At 36.7% G+C, this 17,775-nt stretch overlaps 1 protein-coding gene across 29 annotated transcripts in view; it reads left to right on the top strand.

Annotated features, from left to right (window-relative positions):
• The window catches only part of ZNF385B (zinc finger protein 385B), a 383,440-nt gene that overhangs the window by 292,372 nt on the left and 73,293 nt on the right, over nt 1-17,775 (top strand). For 27 of the 29 annotated variants that reach the window (XM_070241352.1, XM_070241356.1, XM_070241359.1 and 24 more), the window contains one exon: nt 9,045-9,187. In XM_070241352.1, coding sequence (XP_070097453.1) covers nt 9,045-9,187 — 143 coding nt within the window. Of the gene's footprint in view, nt 1-5,468; nt 5,506-9,044; nt 9,188-17,775 lie in introns of those variants that run through there. The other 2 variants (XM_070241368.1, XM_023622137.2) reach the window with 2 other exon arrangements.

The raw sequence follows: 17,775 nt of genomic DNA, 5'->3' as shown, positions 1-17,775 counted from the left end.
TGGATTAAAGACTCAAATGTAAGACCTGAAACCATAAAACTTCTAGAAGAAAACATAGATAGTCTTAGCAGTATCTTTTTGAATACCATGTCTCACCAGGCAAGGGAAACAAAAGAAAAAATTAAACAAATGGGACTACACCAAACTAAAAACCTTCTGCAGAGCAAAGGAAACCATCAGCAAAACCAAAAGACAACCTAACAATTCAGTGAAGATATTTGCAAATCATACCTCTGATAAGGAGCTGATATCCAAAATATATAAAGAACTCATACAACTGAACAACAACAACAAAAAAACCCAATTCAAAAATGGGCGAAAGATCTGAACAGGCATTTCCCTAAAGAACATATACAAATAGCCAACAGGCACATGAAAAGACGTTCAACATCGCTAATTAATAAGGAAATGCAAATCAAAACTACAATGAGATATTACCGCATGCCCATCAGAATGGCTATAATTAACAAGACAAGAAATAACAAGTGTTGGAGAGGATGTGGAGAAAAGGGAACCCTCATACACTACTGTTGGGAATGTAAACTGGTGCAAGTACTATGGAAAACAGTATGGAGATCCCTCAAAAAATTAAGGATAGAACTACCATATGATCTGGGTATTTATCCAAAGAACTTGAAAATATGAATGTGAAAAGATACTTACACCCCTATGTTCATTGCAGCATTACTCACAATAGCCAAGACTTGGAAACAACCTAAGTGCCCATCAATGGATGGATGAATAAAGAAGATGTTTATTACACACAATGGAATACCACTCAACCATAAAAAAGATAAAATCTTGCTATTTGCGACATGGATGGAACTTAAGGGTATTATGCTAAGTGAAATAAGTCATATGGAGAAAGTCAAATAGTATATGACTTCACTCATAATTGAAAGATAAAAACAACAACAATAACAAGCAAATACATAGACACAGAGAATAGATTGGTGGTTACCAGAGGGAAAGGGGGCAGGGAGGAGGGTGAAAGGGGTAATAGGGCACATGTGTATGGTGATGGATGGTAATTAGCCTTTGGGTGGTGAACATAGTGTAATCTACACAGAAATCAAAATATAGTGATGTACACCTGAAATTTATATAATGTTATAAGCCAATGTTACCTCAGTTAAAAAAAAAAAAAGACAACCTCATTTACTTAATTAATTTCAATCTTAGCCGACTTGACCAAGCTCAAAACTCTTTTCTCAGGGTTCTTCTTCCACAAACTTTCCATAATTTTCCTTTTGACATTCAGAATTTGTCCCATGCCTTCTCTCTTTCCTAGTACTTTAGGACAATTTACTTTCTTAACAAAACAAACAAACAAAAATATCTCCATTCCTTATCCTTGTTTACCGAAAACACACATCTTACTTTTCTTGTATGTAGAGATGTTTCCTTTATTAATTTTTAGTAGCTTTAATCACATATATTAATTAGAATTCTTAACTCTTAGAAGCCTTAATTTTTAGTGAAAACTAAGAAATAATTATGAATTGTCTTTTATTTTAGCATGCTGTGGATTGGCAGACTTGTAAACACTTCTAAGAAATGTGCTTTCTCGTAAAATATTTTTCAGCATGGAACAAAGCATGTTTATTAATAAACCCAAATATTTTAACTTTTTGTAAAAAGAAGCAAAAAGTAGATAAACCTAGGTTTAGTAATAATGTCTAAAATTTTATCTTATTGGAAATGATTTAGCTACTGAATGAATTTCCATCATTTAACTTAATTTAGCAAAACTCTAAGGTTTCAAGTTACCTAAAGATTTTCAAGTTATTTTTAAATACATATACCATAACACGTAATTATTGTTAAAATGTTCATCTAAAAACTCTTTAGTCTTATGTCTTAGTTTTACTGTTTCCAATAATTATATTTAGATTACCTACAAAAACTTTATGAGTCATTAGACAAAGTCAGCCATCAATTTTTTTTTGCTGCCAAATTTTGTAACAGAGATAACTAAATTTGTTTGGGTTTTGGTAAACCTAGGTAGAACCGAAGTTTTATATATAATGCTTATAACTCTAAAGATAACAAACTTAAATTAGCTTTAATACCAAATATTTTCCTAAATCACATGGTCATGAAATTCATTTGGGTTCATTTCTATTATATTTAGAAACAATTTATATAACTGCCTATTTTAAGGCAATTAAATAGAGCTCTTTTAGAAATTATACCATTCAGAGGTAGAAAAATATCACATATATATATAGTATACACTATACACATATATAGACATGCATACATAGAGACCCCATTACTAATGTTTTAAAATTACTGCCATGAATCAGGTACAGTAACACAAAGTTCACTAGTTGTAATTGAATCCAAATTTTGGTTCTGGCAGATGGAACAAATTCAGGTTATCTGCTTAGATGGCTAAAGCTTTTTTTCTACTAATATTCGTGGAGAAGACACTTAAGATGCTAGATTTGGGGCAAGGGCTCTTCTACAGCCATTTTTTTCTTTTTTCCTTTTTTTCTCCTTCAGTCTTAGGAATTGGTGATGGTCTGAATTACAGTTCCCCTGGAGAGGTTACAAGCTATAGGGGAGGTTTTGGGAATTTGTGAAAGAGAATGGGTGAAATGTGAACTGCCTCTAGAGTTGCATATCCAGTTTTGCAAAGATTTGTAAGATAAGGACAGTTACTCTCAATTCTTCAGAAATTGGGTTCTAACTATCATCTTTGATCTACCTGTCCAACTACATCATCCCTAATTTGCTTCTTTTCCTCTGGGTACACAGTTTTACTTTAACTTAGGGAAGAAGGCTTATAAAAATATTCCTATCAGGCTCTGAATATCAGCTTCAAATTTGGCCAAATTTCTGATCATAAGTTATTAAATCCTTTCAAATGTCTCTTCAGGTTTCAGCTGGAACAAACAGTAAATATTCCTGGCAGTATTAAACAACTCCATTAATTTTTAATTTTGTTTTCTCCTTGACTGTTTAAGGGAATAATGTCGCAGTTTACCAGAAAACGTCTCAGAATCTCGTTAACTCTGGGAAGGGCTCATACAGAGCTCTTCTTCAAAGGTTGATATAGTGCTGTCTATAAAGCCACTAACTTAACAGACTTTTATATAGTCTTTTCTTTTAGGTATGTTTTATATCTGTTTTTTCATTAGCTTTTTGCAATGAAGCTTTCAATAAAGTTATTTTGGAACTTTGAAGACTTTACTTTTTTTTGGTGAGAAAGATTCACTCTGAGGTAACATCTGTTGCCAATCTTCCTCTTTTTTTGCTTGAAGAAGATTAGCCATGAGTTAACATCTGTACCAGTCTTCCTCTATTTTGTATGTGGGTCACCACCACAGCATGGCTTGACGAGTGGTCTAGGTACACATCCGAGATCCGAACCTGGGAGCCATTGTCCACTGGAGTGGAGCACAACTCCGCTCCACTGGTTGAGCAAGACTCAACCACTACACCAAGGGGCAGGCCGCTGAAGCCTTTACTTTTAAGTGCATTTCTTAAGTGATCTTATCTAATTGGAATGTTCCTTCTAATGGCCAATGTAATTCCCCTGAGGCTGGTGGCAGTTTGGTAGGACCCTAGCTGCAAATGGAGTTAACTCACATTTCCGTCCAGCTGTAACTGACCACAAATGGGGTGCAACCCGCATTTCTATCCAACCCTATTTTGCAGTCCCCAAACTGATGGTTACCAAGCCAAGCTCTCAGGACACAAAAAAAGCTTATTAAGATTTTGCTGTTCTTTGTAAATATTTACAGCTTCCGAGACCATAGTTTTAAGCAAGTGTGCTGGAAGGAGGTGTGCCTGACTCTTTAGAAATTAAAGATTGCATGTAATTTGTCTGCTCCATAGTTCTCAAATCTAGTGCACAAAAAGACAAGTTTTGGAAACTCAAAGGAGCCTCAAAATGGCCACTGTAATTTTAAATTATCTTTAGTATTACTGGTCTACTGGGACAGAAATTTACAAGAAGAAGGACCATAGTTTTAAATATAAAACCAGCTGGAGTTCCCGTGCGAGGAACTTCTGGAGGAATTTTAGAAAATGGAAGTCACCTGGTAAAGAAAAGCACGCAAACAAAAATGACAATAGGGAAATCTCTTAATTTGGTTAGAGCACTCACTGGCCAGGGAAAACTGCTAAGGGAGATCCCCACCACCACCACCGAGGTAAGGGCCATCATGTGGGCACTGAGACAGTAGTCTCCTGGGCACTTACCTCCCCCATCCCCCCAAAAAAGGCACTGACCTCAACCAAAGAGAGGGAGATCAAGCCTGAACAGGTCCCAGAATCGGAGGAGTTGGCTGTCTGTGGAAGCGTCTAAGCACACAAGGGGGCTCGTGTTTGTACTGAACCCGTTTCCAGGGGACGCCCGTCTGGGAAGGTGAGATCGCTTCAGGTCCCACTTTCTGAAGGCCCCACATGTCAGCCTACAAAAACAGAAACTAGTTTAAGAAACAAAGCATTTATTTGGGATCAAAGAATTTGCAATTCGGGACGCACAGATTCAGGTAGAAACCCAAATAGCATCCTGATTACAAGAGAAGGGCTTAGGGTTTTCTTGGGGAAAAGGGAGGATGAAGCAAGTTGCATTAAAGAAGAGTTCATTGGTGCTAGATATGGTAAGGCTAGGTTCGTACTTCATAGATTGGCCTGATGTTTGGTCATCAGGCAAAAGGCTAGACTTGTACTTCATCAATTGGTTAGGAATCAGGTCATCAGCAAAGTCCAAGTTCATCGGTCCTTACAGATGGGATATTCTTGTTCTTACTGAAATGGTGGCAGTTTGGTCCAGTTTGGAAAATAAAGAAAACAAGATGTGCAAGGCAATTCCTCTGGAATGGCAGCTCTGGCTCTGTTTTAATATGGCTTCACTCATGTCATCTTGCACAAGGAGTGAAGGAGATGCTGCTTGACAATTGTCATGGCAAGAGAGAAAGTTAGTCAGTATAAGGGGAAGCAAAGATGGGAAAGCAATAAAAAGAGAAACCTGAGTTTGGAAAATCCGAAATGCCACTCATTTTAATTTCTTTAAAGAAATCTTCGTGAGTTGTATAATTGATATTGTCTCCATCTAATAGATTTTTATAATACGTTAAGTTTTTTATTTCAATACTCACTAAAGCAGACATACATAATAATGGCATAAGAAGAAACTACTTCCTCAAGATATAGGATATATAGATATTTTATCTCCTTCTGCAAATGCTTCTCCATGCAGATTTTCCGTGACTTTGGCATACTCTCCTTTTAAAGAATAAGGTGTTTTGTTTGTTTGTGTTATCGGACATAAAGAAGAGCCACTAGAAAGCCTCAAAGATATAACCTAAATAGGCCATCAAGCTTATATTTCTAAAGGTCAAAAACTAAGGCAATAATTTCAAGTGTCACCTGGTCCTTAAATGAGGTTTTATTGTGAAGGATTATGACATAATCCATTGACATAATAAAGCACCTATTATGTTACAGAGGCAGTTGGCTGAAATAACAGTTTTCTTGATGATCATAGTGGTGAGTTGTCTTTCACATTTTATTGCTTTCATAACTCCAGATGAATACAATTTGGTTTTTACCATCAAAATGAAATTTGTGGGAGAGGGTTAATTGCTTTCTTATGGGAGACTGTATGTAGATATGGAATTTCCATGGTAAGAATGGTGCCTGTTAGATCTTTGGGGGCATGCATGCTTGTGTGTGTGTATTTAATTTTAGTACAGGGAGTTTGATAAATATATATATATCAAGTGATATAAAAAGCCTTATTATCAAATAAGGTGGAGCCCTATTATGACTTGGTTGCTTATGATATATGCAAGATTATATCCTATGTTTGAAACTGAACTACGTATGGGAGGTGTCTTACATAATATTGCCAGATAGTTCATACAAAAGACAAAAATTGGTCCCGTCCTATGACAATAGCAATGTAAAGCATACATTACATATGTATTTAACATGCTTTGTGTTGAAATACCTGCTTGTTACATTTTCAACCTTTTTTTTCCTCAGCGAGTCCTTGGGTTTTAGAGAAATTAAGCATTTACTTGCAGGCTCAGTGCATTTTGGCCAAATTTCTGCTTGTATCTCCCACTGACTTTCAGGCATCCCTAGGTGAGGAGAAATGCTTCCCAGCAGCAGCAAAATCTGAAGTAAGGTGACAGAGGGATCAAAGCAAGAACCAACCTGCGCAAAAAATGCACTTTATCCCTCTTCATTTCCCGTTTGCAAAAACTTCCTTTGAAGCAATCAGTCTTGGTGAAGCAATATTCAAAATCAGGTTTTAAAAGTGAAAACAGGAAGGTTGAGGTGAGGAAATTGTTGAAAGCCTAGTTTATATTTATTCAGAAGATCTACCAGTACTTTAAAACAATCTGTGTTTAACATGGCAAATTGTCTGTCATTAAAATGCTAATGAAATGGTAAACAGCTGCTAAGTTTTTTATGCTAATGAATTGTGGCAGCTAAGTAGTTCTCCAGCCTTGTCTTTATTAGAGTGGAGATTTGATTGGATAAGGTTAGATCGTTGTGCATTCTGACCTTTGTCGATGGAGCAATCTGTTTGTTAAGTTCCATGTTGCATTCTATTTGATTTGAGTTTGTTAGTACAAAGTGACTCTCACCAGGCCTTCTGGGGCCATGTATTACACAGTGTTATCAGAACCACCACTCTGGGGTTAGAGAAAGAATTTTGCTTCCCTTTGGGAGACCCACAATGGCAAAATAAGTATACATTTGTTTATCAGGCAGCTTTAAGTAGACTAATTCTGTATACTTTTTATACTCTAGATTTTTAACAATAATAATTGTAAATTGTAAAAGACCATTGGTCTAATATAAGAACTATCTGAAACTAAAATTTTAAAGTAAACTTTTAAAATAAATATTTCAATGAGTGCCTCTGCACCGTTGGACACATTGATATAATACGTCATCTTGGATCTACAAGCTCTGAAGTTAGCAGTGAATGTAATGTTACCTAATTAGAAGAATAATGTGTAATTCAATACAGGGTGGTTATGTGAATGCTAGCCTGAGAGCAGAGTGTTTACTTTGGCATGAGAAAAAACTGGCTGTTTGATCTATACTTTTGTCTGATTCTCTTTTTGCTGAGTCCTTCTCTATGTGTATCCTAACGGATGGGGCTGACCTGAAGACTTGCCATTACAGACAAACACTTCAGACCCTTTCTCTATTTTTCTGGTTTTAGGATCAATGTAAATGAGGTACGACAGTTCATTAAACACTATTGCCAATAATGTTCTGGAATGTTTTGAAATATGATGTAAAGTTTATTAAGGAAATTCATTACCAAAAAAAATCATTGAAATAGGAATTTTAATTATTCTGGGACACCAAGTAAGAACATCTGTGGAAAATTTAAAAGTTGGAGCATTTTCCCATACTGTTCATTCCTCCTTGAAGTCAGAAGGAGATTTTAGGCATATAATTATGTGTGGTCCTATATTGCCATGCCAGGAAAAATTGGAACGCTCACACACTGCTAGTGGTAATGTAAAATAGTTCGGCTGTTTTGGAAAACAGTCTGGAAGTTCTCAAAAGGTTAAACCATATGATTACCATAGGAACCAACAATCCCCAATACCACTCTTCGGGATACACCTAAGAGAACCGAAAACGTAAATACACACAAAAACTTATGAAGAAATCTTCATAGCAGCATTATTCATAATAGCCAAAAAAGTAGAAACAACTCAAATGCCCAGCAACTGATGAATGAATAAGCAAAAACTGGTACGTCTACAATGGAATATTACTCAGCTTTAAAAAGGAATAAAGTTCTGATACATGCTACAACATGGATGAACTTTGAAAACATTGGGCTGAGTGAAAGAAGACAGTCACAAAAGACTTCATACTGTATGATTTCATTTAAACGAAATGTCCAGAATAGACAATTTATAGAGAGGGAAAGTGAATTAGTGGTTTCCAGGAGCTGAGGGTGTTGGGAGGAAATGGGGAGTGATGGCTAATGATTTGGAGTTTCTTTTAGGCATCATGAAAATCTTCTAAAGTTGATTGTGGTGATGGTTGTATGACTCTGTGACTATGTTATAAATCATTGAATTGTACTCTTTAACTGGGTGAATTGTTGATATGTGAATTATGTCTCAATAAAGCTGTTATATTAAAAAATAAAAAAAGGCACACCAGAGCCTGCCTTCCAGAGAGCCACCTGTGCCAGCAGTTACTTATCTGCAGTCCGTGGGGGAGACAGGCTAACGAGGAATGCTCACTCCTACAGAGGAGTGCTGTACTCGCCTACACATGGAGTAAACCAGCTCTCTAAAGAGATGACAGCTCATATGATTATTAAAAGGGAGAGCTGCTAAAATAACACAAGGCTCATTAGAAATAAAAGTTGAAGACAAAAGTTTGAGTTTCGGTCCCAGCTCCTCCCTGTCCCCCAAAACCTTACCCCCACCCAGGCTGTAATCACCCCTTTTGATTCTTTTACTATCCAATGTCTGGATAGCCTTTTTCCCTCCAAGGAAGGGCAACTCTCAGTTTGTTTTTTCAGAGTACAACTTGTTTGAATCATAACTTTCTTGGGAGCAGACAGTAACTATAAGAGTTCAAGTTTTCTTCTCCTTGTAAAAACCCTATAATTATCTCTGATTTGCATAAACCATGCCTACTAGCCATTCAATGCCTCTGAATAGTAAAGAACATCTGGCTTCAAGAGGCTCCTCCCTTCCTCTCTCCTATATGTTTGGCTAGTGAGAGGCAATATTTGGACAACAGGATGATCTCATTCTGCCAACAGGATCTGTGTCCTATGTATCCAGGCCGAGTCTGAGCAGCCCTTGGCCCTTGCCATACGTAGGGAAGCATTCTGCATCACGGTCTTGGACAATGAGAAAGAACACCGTTTATAACTGTATTTTCTCCTCCTGTGCCATTTGCTTACTTCCAGTGTAACACTCTTGCTTGCAGATTTCAGCTCAGCCATCTTGTTTTTGCCCCACAGGTTGGGGAGGGAGATGGATGTGAGTGAGAGATTGAATTCATTTTTGTTTTGTTCTTGGCAGGCAGTACATGCCACACCACTACCCTTCCTGCTCTTGTGCGCACACCTACCCTGATGATGCAGCCTTCACTGGACATCAAACCATTTATGTCTTTTCCAGTGGACAGTAGTTCTGCTGTTGGGCTCTTTCCAAATTTTAACACAGTGAGTAAATGCATTTTTGTTTTATTTGTGTCCTCCTCAATCTCTTTTTTCATTACAGTTGTGGATAGGCAATCGATGTAGTCTGTTTTCAAAGTATGTAATTTTAGACTGTATATTGGTTACACTGCTTAGCTGTGTTGTGGAAGATAATGCCTCACCCATGGGAGTTAGTCCAAACAATAGCCAGCATGTTTATTTTACAAATATTTCCACAGGTGACTTCTCGCCTGTTGCTTTGTACAGTTTTGATAGACTTTTCAGTGGCTTGAGAACCCACGCCATTTCCGGGGTGCTGTTCACATGCTCAAGAACACAATTTAGAGTCATCAAGTCACCTTGATTTTCCCCTACTACTAGAAAGTAAAAAGTATCCACTTTATCTCCCTGGTACAGTTTTCTTTGGGAGATATTTTAGATAAAGACTTCTACACAAACAGAATTTTTATTTGGAGGCTATTGTGGATTATGTGAATCTGACTCTATTAGTTAAAAAAAAAAAAACCTTATTTTAAAATCTACATATGAATTGTCTGCATGATACTTTGACATTCCCTTTAAAACATAGGGTAAATATTAGTGAATTACCTATAATTACCAATGTTCTTCATTCAGGTCAGCTGACCTTCTTTTATCTGAATGAAAGACATTTTTTAGGTGGGCCAAGTGGAGCGTGACATCTTTCAACAATAGAATTCAGCATAAAATCAGTCCGTAGCCAAATTCTAAGCTTATAGCAAGAGAAAAGGATAAACAGTTCAGGTGATTGCATAAATTATCTGTTCAGTCAATAAATACAGTCAGTTGGGGCATGCTGGTCTGCATGAATGGTACAGCATTATAGAAGCTGCCATAATCAAGAAAAATATTTGCATTATTAACACCGTCAGACAATGAGCATCTGAAGGACTGCCAAATGTTTCCTTTTGCAAACTTCTCTTCTGTATGAAATGAAAACAGCAAGAGGATTTTCCCTCAAGGATTGTGAATAAAATACGCTGACAGGCCTTCTGCTGTGGCTGAGCATTGTAAGGTAATTAGGGATAGGGGATCAGGCAACTTTTTAAAGAGCACTGGTCTTAGTGAGTAAACAATCGAGTGTTTTTGTCTTCTTTGGGTTTTTCAGAGACAAGTCAGATAGCTGAAAAAAAAAAAAAAGGTCTCAAAAGGTGAGCATCCTTTCTAGTGCGGTGGAGCAGCTCAGTAAGATAAATCACACCTGTCCTGGTCACATGAATCCATCAGCAGTGACCGCCCCAAAGCACCGCATTGTGCCACATCCGGGAGCTTGAACTCAAGTCTATAGTATCCTCTATTGAAACACGGGTGATACATTTCAAACATAATCGAATTAAGACATACTCCATAAAACATTTACTGGATATTTGTATTTTGATTAATGTGCATTCGGAAGACAGCGTTTGTAGCCACTGCAGAAGTCTAGGCACAGTCGGGAAGTAGCATTGATGATGTGGGTAGGCATAAATGGCTCCTACTGTGGTTCACCTCTCTGTATTTTCTTTTAACACCAGTAATACATAGATACTTATTTCAAAGATTCAAATAAAACGTTAACATTCAAAGCAAAATGTGAAAGTCACCGTTCCCTTCCCCTGCATCGTGCCTATTCCCTTTGCAAGAGGAAAGTGTCCTCAGCACCTGGTATGCATCCTTCCTGCCCCCTTCTAGAAGTATACAGACCTAATAGGAACCCGATCACACTTGTCTTTTCACAACTGCACCACCTGATTAGCACTAGTCTCTAAGTTACTTTTTTCAATTATCAAACTATCCTACATATACCTCTCTGTTCTTAAAGGCTGTAAAACAAAAAAAGAAAGATTATTTTTATAAGGGTTTTTTAAGATAAAAATATGATTTCATAATGGCTTATTAATGTTGTGTTGAGCTGACAGACATACTAACTTACCTTTTTGTTTATTATACATAGCAGTTAACGTTATGACATATTTGAGAAAACCCAAAGAATAATTCTAATAATGAACTTCATTTTTTTTCCTTCTTGGAAGAAAATAAACTTGTAATTTTCAAATGAAAACACTTTTTGGTTAAGGTGAAGAATATAGCAAAGAACTACATTAAAAAATAATCATTTACTCTCTCTCTGTTATTGCCAAGGCACTTATTGGACAGAGAGCCTTTCTGGTAATGTGTTAAAAATTAAAGTCATTGCAAGTGGGCTCCTCTTTCATCTATAAATTTACAGGTAAAAGTCTATGTAAACCAAAACAGGCACCTCTTCTGTTTTGGAATATGACATTTCATTTCATTGGAATCCCATTTCATTTGTGCTATGTTTCTGATGTAACATTATCATAGTCCAATATAAAAACAAGAGGAAACCATTACTTTATTTATATATATATTTTTAAATCCACTTAAAGAAAATAGCAAAACTTTGAACTTCTAACACTTTCAAGATGAATTCATTTATCTTGTAAACAAACGAGTTTGTAGGATCCTGGGGTTACCTATGGTTTTTCACTGAGTTGCAGTTATAATTGCTCTAATTCTTTTCCCTTAGGCTTTGCCATTCAAGTGTCCAACTCACCCAATGGATTTCCTAGGGCGATTTCAAAAAGGTCGTTGTTCACATTTTCCTGCGAAAACATTTTTTTATCACTAATAATAATTACACTATATGATTGTATATTTGTGATGTTTTACGTCCTTCAAAGGACTCAGACCTTGAACATTTTAGTAGACCATAATTATTATTCCTATTGTCTAGAGGAAGAAAGAGAGTAAAAGAACTGAGACTTGAATTAGAATCTTCTGACTTCGAAGCTGATGTTCTGGCTCATCTGTGTCCTTGTCTCTTTTGGTCCACGTCACCTCCCACCTCATTTAGTGTGAACAAAGCTCAATCAGAAATCTTTTGTGCTTTTTTCTGGAAGCATGGTAGACAATTTTCAGCAGAATCATTAACTAGAAAGAGGAAAGGATTTTTTGAATGTGTAAAATAGGCCTCTACAAACAATATTTATGAAGCAGAATATATTGTAAAAACAGTTATAATTCTTGTTAGCAAATTTTAAAAGTATATTCTACTCAGTAGCCCTCTTGTTCTTTGAAAACCAAGGTGAATGCTACTGTAATCACTTTTTTTTTTTTTTTGGTGAGGAAGATTGGCCACGAGCTAACATCTGTTGCCAATATTCCTCTTTTTTTGCTTGAGGAAGATTGTCCCTGAGCCAACATCTGTGCCAATCTTTCTCTATTTTGTGTGTGAGATGCCACCAGAGCATGACTTGGTGAGTGGTGTGTAGGTCCACACACAGGATCTGAACCCACTAACCTGGGCTGCCAAAGCAGAGCACGCAAACCCAGCCACTACACCACCAGGCCAGCCCCTATAATCACTTTTTATTTTTAACCAGGGATGTTATTAGTAAATATAAGAAATATTTCAACTCATAATTGTTATGAGAAGAATGATAGCACTATACATGGAGACCATAGCTGAAAGTTTCCGAAGTTCGAAGTTTTGCTATTTTCTTTAAGTGGATTTAAAAACACATATATAAATTAATAGTTTCCTCTTGTTTTTATAGTGGACTATGATAACGTTATGTCAAAAACATAGCAAGAGTGAAATGGGATTCTGTCTTATTCCAAAATAGAATAGGTGCCTGTTCTATACCAAATTGATGCAAGGAAGAGACAGGCCTCACAGCATTCATTTAGTGGCTGTCTTGCCTTATACTCCACAAGTGACAAAATCTCTCTCCATGTTTACATGTGAAGAATAAGCAAATAATTTGAGATACAGTACAAGCAGAGTTATGGAGAGACATGCTAAAGAAGATGGAGTTTGGATCCTGATAATTTACAGTGAGCTCTTTGTCAAGGATGCGTGTCTGGAGAACGATGATGTTAACTCTGTACTTTAGCAGTTGTACTTTACAGAGGGGCTGTTCTGAGCCACTTGCAGGTGAAAGACTGTGCAAACCAAAACATAAATTTTTAAAGATCTCAATCTTTATATCTAACGCTTAATAGGCTTCTCTGACTGGCTACCCACTAATGCTCACTTCCCCACCTTCAACTATTTGTCATTCAGGGCTCAACATACATGTCATCTCCTTCACAGGAAGTCTTCTGTGACTCTTCAAGTCTGAATTAAGAGGCTGTCCTCTATATTTCCAAAGTGCTCCAAGATTACCTCCATTATAGCAGTTGTCACACCACAGTCTAATTACTGGATTATCGGTCTTCATTAGAATGTCAGACCCTTGAGGACAGAGGCTATATATTGTTCATCTTTGTATGCTTGGTGTCTGGCACAGGTGCTTAATAAAACTTTTTTGAAGGAAGGAAGGGAGGAAGGGAAAAGAGACAGAGGAAAGGGCTCCAGTTCCTTGGTTTGCAATGTTCAGGCTCCTCTATCCCACCAAGGGAATATCAACATTTCTGAGCCCCTTCTGTGTACGAGGTGATGAGCCCGGGTGTTTACTTTTATATTTATTTTCCAAAAAACCATCATCCTTTTTTAATCTAAAGGTAATAATTAGTTATAAGCTTTCCTCTATAGTTCCGTCTTTCTCTGGGTGGGCAGTGTGGAAACTTTGCAAGTGTCTGCTACATTCCTTGTCCTCGGCTCTAGTCTTAAGAAGATTTAGTTAAAAGACAAAGTCACTAGTTACTGAATTTTATTGAAAACATAATATATGCGCTAAAGAGTACTGGGTTTGGAGAAGAGGATAAACAAAATAAATAAAACAAAATTACCCTACTGCCCAAGAAACATAGAGGAAATAGAATAAATAGATTAGAAAAGACAAGATAATAAAAACCATAGGCAAAGTGGAAATAGTTACTGAACTTTATAGTGTTCAAGAAAGGACAAAAAGAGTGAATATTTTTGTATCCCAGTAGAGCTATTTTCATTATTTTGTTATTCACTTTATTTAAATTTGTCAAATGCTCCATGATCATCCTTTAATTATTGTACATGTTTTGGTAGCTGCCAAAATATACACAATTGTTTCTCCAATTTTTATCTTTGTTCAACCCAAATAATACTTGGTGTTTAATTCTTCTTAAGAAGAGACTTCTTCAGAAATTGACAATTGTTCAGAATTGAAATAAATTGCATACTTATCATGATGGTTAGTATCAACTTAATATGATAAAATAAGTTCAATTAGAAGACATATCCACACGTATACTGTTATGGACTGAATGTCTGTGTCCTCCTCCCCACATTCAGGTATTGAAGCCCTGATACCGGTGTGATGGTATTTAGAGATGGGGCCTTTGAGAGGTAATTAGGGTTAAATGAGGTCATGAGGGTGGGGCCCTAATAATGAGATTGGTACCTTTATAAGAAGAGACCCTGGGGAGCTTTCCTTCTCTCCACCATGTGAAGACAGGGTGAGAAGGGAGCCACTAGCAAGCCAGGAAGAGCTCTCACCAGACCCTGACCATGCTGGCACCCTGATCTCAAACTCCTGGCCTCCAGGACTTTGATAAAATAAAGTTCTGTTGTTTAAGCCGCCCAGTCTATGGCATTTTGTTATAGTTGCCTGAGTTGACTAAGACACATAAGCACCTGTATGTTGTATGTGATGATAAATAGGTCGGGTTTCTGTCTAACAGCCACAGTTTGGGTACATGCACAGATGTATTTGTGTGCCTCTCCAGAGCTAAAGTTCCAACCAAGAGCTGCCTTAAGAACACAGTCACCTGTTGGTTTCTTTGCTGATTGACAGGTGTTTTCCATGCTTATTTATTCCAAATGTCTTTATGAGTCCTGCCATTTTTTGCAGCTGCTCCAGGAAAGCATAAGTACAATGGAAGTCACTGCTGCTTTATGGCAAGAGGCTTAAAGATCTTATTTTCATGGAAAATAATCTGATTTTTACTGCTTACCTTGAAATTATTTTTTTCCTGACACTTGAACAAATATGTGGAATGGAATAAAGATTATTTCTAAAATATGAAGTCCCAAATCCCTGCATGATTCTTTGAGTCATCCAGACGAAATGTGAAATGATCTATATATTTACCATTTATTTTATGATTCTCTGCTCTTTGAGATTCTGGGCCATGCATAATTTGGCAATATCAATGAATATTTCTTGTAGTAGAAATAATGCATTTATCAAGGAGGTCCAAAATAAAGAAATTAGGAATCAAAATCATGTTTATTTTGCTGTTAATTCATGGCATATTTCTCATGAGGTGCTATTTTAAGGAAATCTGAAGGAAGGAAGCTAGAATATTTCAGTTTTTTCCTGCCTTTAATACCTTTACCTCTTTAATGAAGTCTTTATTTAAATATTTGGATACATACTTTTCCTTTATTTGAATTTTTCTTTGATTTAAATAAAACACTTTACCTCTTCCAATGCAACTCAAATGTGAATTTTTGCCATTTGAGTCTTCGTTTTTCTCTAGTAAAGCTTTGCTGTCATTAAAAAATTATACATTCCAGGGGCTGGCTCAGTGGCGCAGCAGTTAAATTCACACATTCCTCTTCTCGTTGGCCAGGGGATCACCAGTTCAGATCTCGGGTGTGGATGTGGCAACGCTTGGCAGCAAAAACCATGCTGTGGTAGTCATCCCATATATAAAGAGGAGGAAGATGGGCACGGATGTTAGCTCAGGGCCAGTCTTCCTCAGCAAAAAGAGGAGGATTGGCAGCAGTTAGCTCAGGGCTAATCTTCCTTAAAAAAAAAAATTATACATTCCATATTTCCTAGGATACTAGTATGTCCAGCTACTTGAAATGACACATTTATCCCAGTCAAATAAAAAAGAGAAAATTGTTGAATTTTTATTTTTGTGATATGCTTAAAATATATTGATACGTCATATTGTTTTGTTGTTCTAGAGAAATGTATAGTACTGAAATATGCCAAATTGAAATTTTCCATGGTTACTCAAATTTACTCGAAGAGGAAGAGGAGGATGGCCTTCTGTCAGACTTAGATAAGTCAACAGAACATTCCTTAGATCATTAGAAAAAGTGGTTATAGGAAATCTTTGAAATGTGGTTCAAAACTAAAGAAGATTCTGTACAAATATTTAAGCATAGCTTCCTGCCTAGAAGTTTTTACATCTCTGTTAAATATGACACAGAGAAAAATTATGTTAACATGACCACTGGGAGGAAAAAATTACATAGTGACTATTGTCTCCATCTCCTCTTCAAACTACAAACATGTCCTTTTCAAATTTAACTCATGTCCCTTGCCTCATTCTAAAGTCTTAAGATGTATCTGCTAAAGACTTTGTGTTCAAATCTCCCCTTTTCTCTACTCACTCTTGAAACCCCTTTAAAAGATGTAGATATTATTTGTATGATATATATATATATATGTATACATGCACATTGATATAATGTGTGGTCATATGTGTTCACTCTCCCTAATGAAACTTTGTTCAGGGTGTCTAGGAAAAGGCATTTATTCACAACCACTTTCTGAACGTCTACATGTGCCAGTCAGTGTGCTAAGGAGGGGTTATAGTGAAAAAGACAGAAGCTCCTCACTGTCTGATAGAAATTACTTCCGCCTCTTGTATAATTCACCATAACATGATAGAGGATTCTGCTCATAGTGAATAGTAATTCAGTTGATAAAAGCTGCCAAGAAACATCAGATTAAGACTTGATGGGCCCTTATGGGATAAGAGAACACAAGGTTTCAGGAGCCTGTAAAAAGAGGCATTGAAGTCCCATCATGCTATGTCCTCTTGCTTGTCCCTTTCATTATCCTGGTCTCAACCTCACATGGCTCTGGGACCTCATTTTCAGTGCTAGAATTTCAAGGATTATGTGTACTTGGAGGGCACATCAAATTTTCTGGCAAGATAGGTCTTCAGTCTTGGCGCTGTCCCAGGTCAGCATTTTTTAAGAGTAGAGTCAACTTGGAAAAAGTGTCCCTGTCACTTCTTAAACAAATTTATCTTATTCTTAACAAATCTCCGGTTAATTAAAAGAAGAAGGAACCAGCAACAACCTTGTTCTTTGCTTCTCTCAGTGACCAAGACTGTATCTGCCTGTGATAAAGTGGGAGAGCTTAATAAATTTAAAAAAGTAGAAAATATTATGGTACAGAACATTCCCCCCAGCCCAGAAAAGGTATTTCTAAATTGGTTGCTCTATAAATATTAATTGATGGTGGAGTTCCCTGTAACATTTTATCAAAAACTTGGGAACCTATCCAGCAGCACAGACCGTTGTTTTTTTTTACTTCCTCCTAGATTCTTGTATTCAGAATTAGGTCTCAAATCTCTTTTGGGGAGGGAAGAACATGTTTTGGAATATTCCAGTCTCTCTACTTTTATAGTTGCTGTCGAGGGTGCGAACGATGAATGGGAGTGCTATTGAGCAATCTGTGAACTTTCAACATCTTTGCGCAGCTCAGCAGGAATCTTGGAAAAATACTTTTTTCACAGATTTAGCTGTCAATTTAGGTTTTCTTACCTTCCTTTTTATATTCTGATGCTTGAAATAGATAAAAAACACATAAAGTATATGAACAATACCTTATTTTCATGGAATTCTAGTATCAGAGGTCTATAGTATATTTTAAAGACATTTTACAAGTAATTCTTTTAAC

The sequence above is a fragment of the Equus caballus genome, chromosome 18, assembly GCF_041296265.1.
Source record: "Equus caballus isolate H_3958 breed thoroughbred chromosome 18, TB-T2T, whole genome shotgun sequence".
NCBI lineage: Eukaryota > Metazoa > Chordata > Mammalia > Perissodactyla > Equidae > Equus > Equus caballus.
The sequence above is the reverse complement of the archived record's forward strand: the minus strand, read 5'-3'. Positions and strand labels throughout refer to the sequence as shown.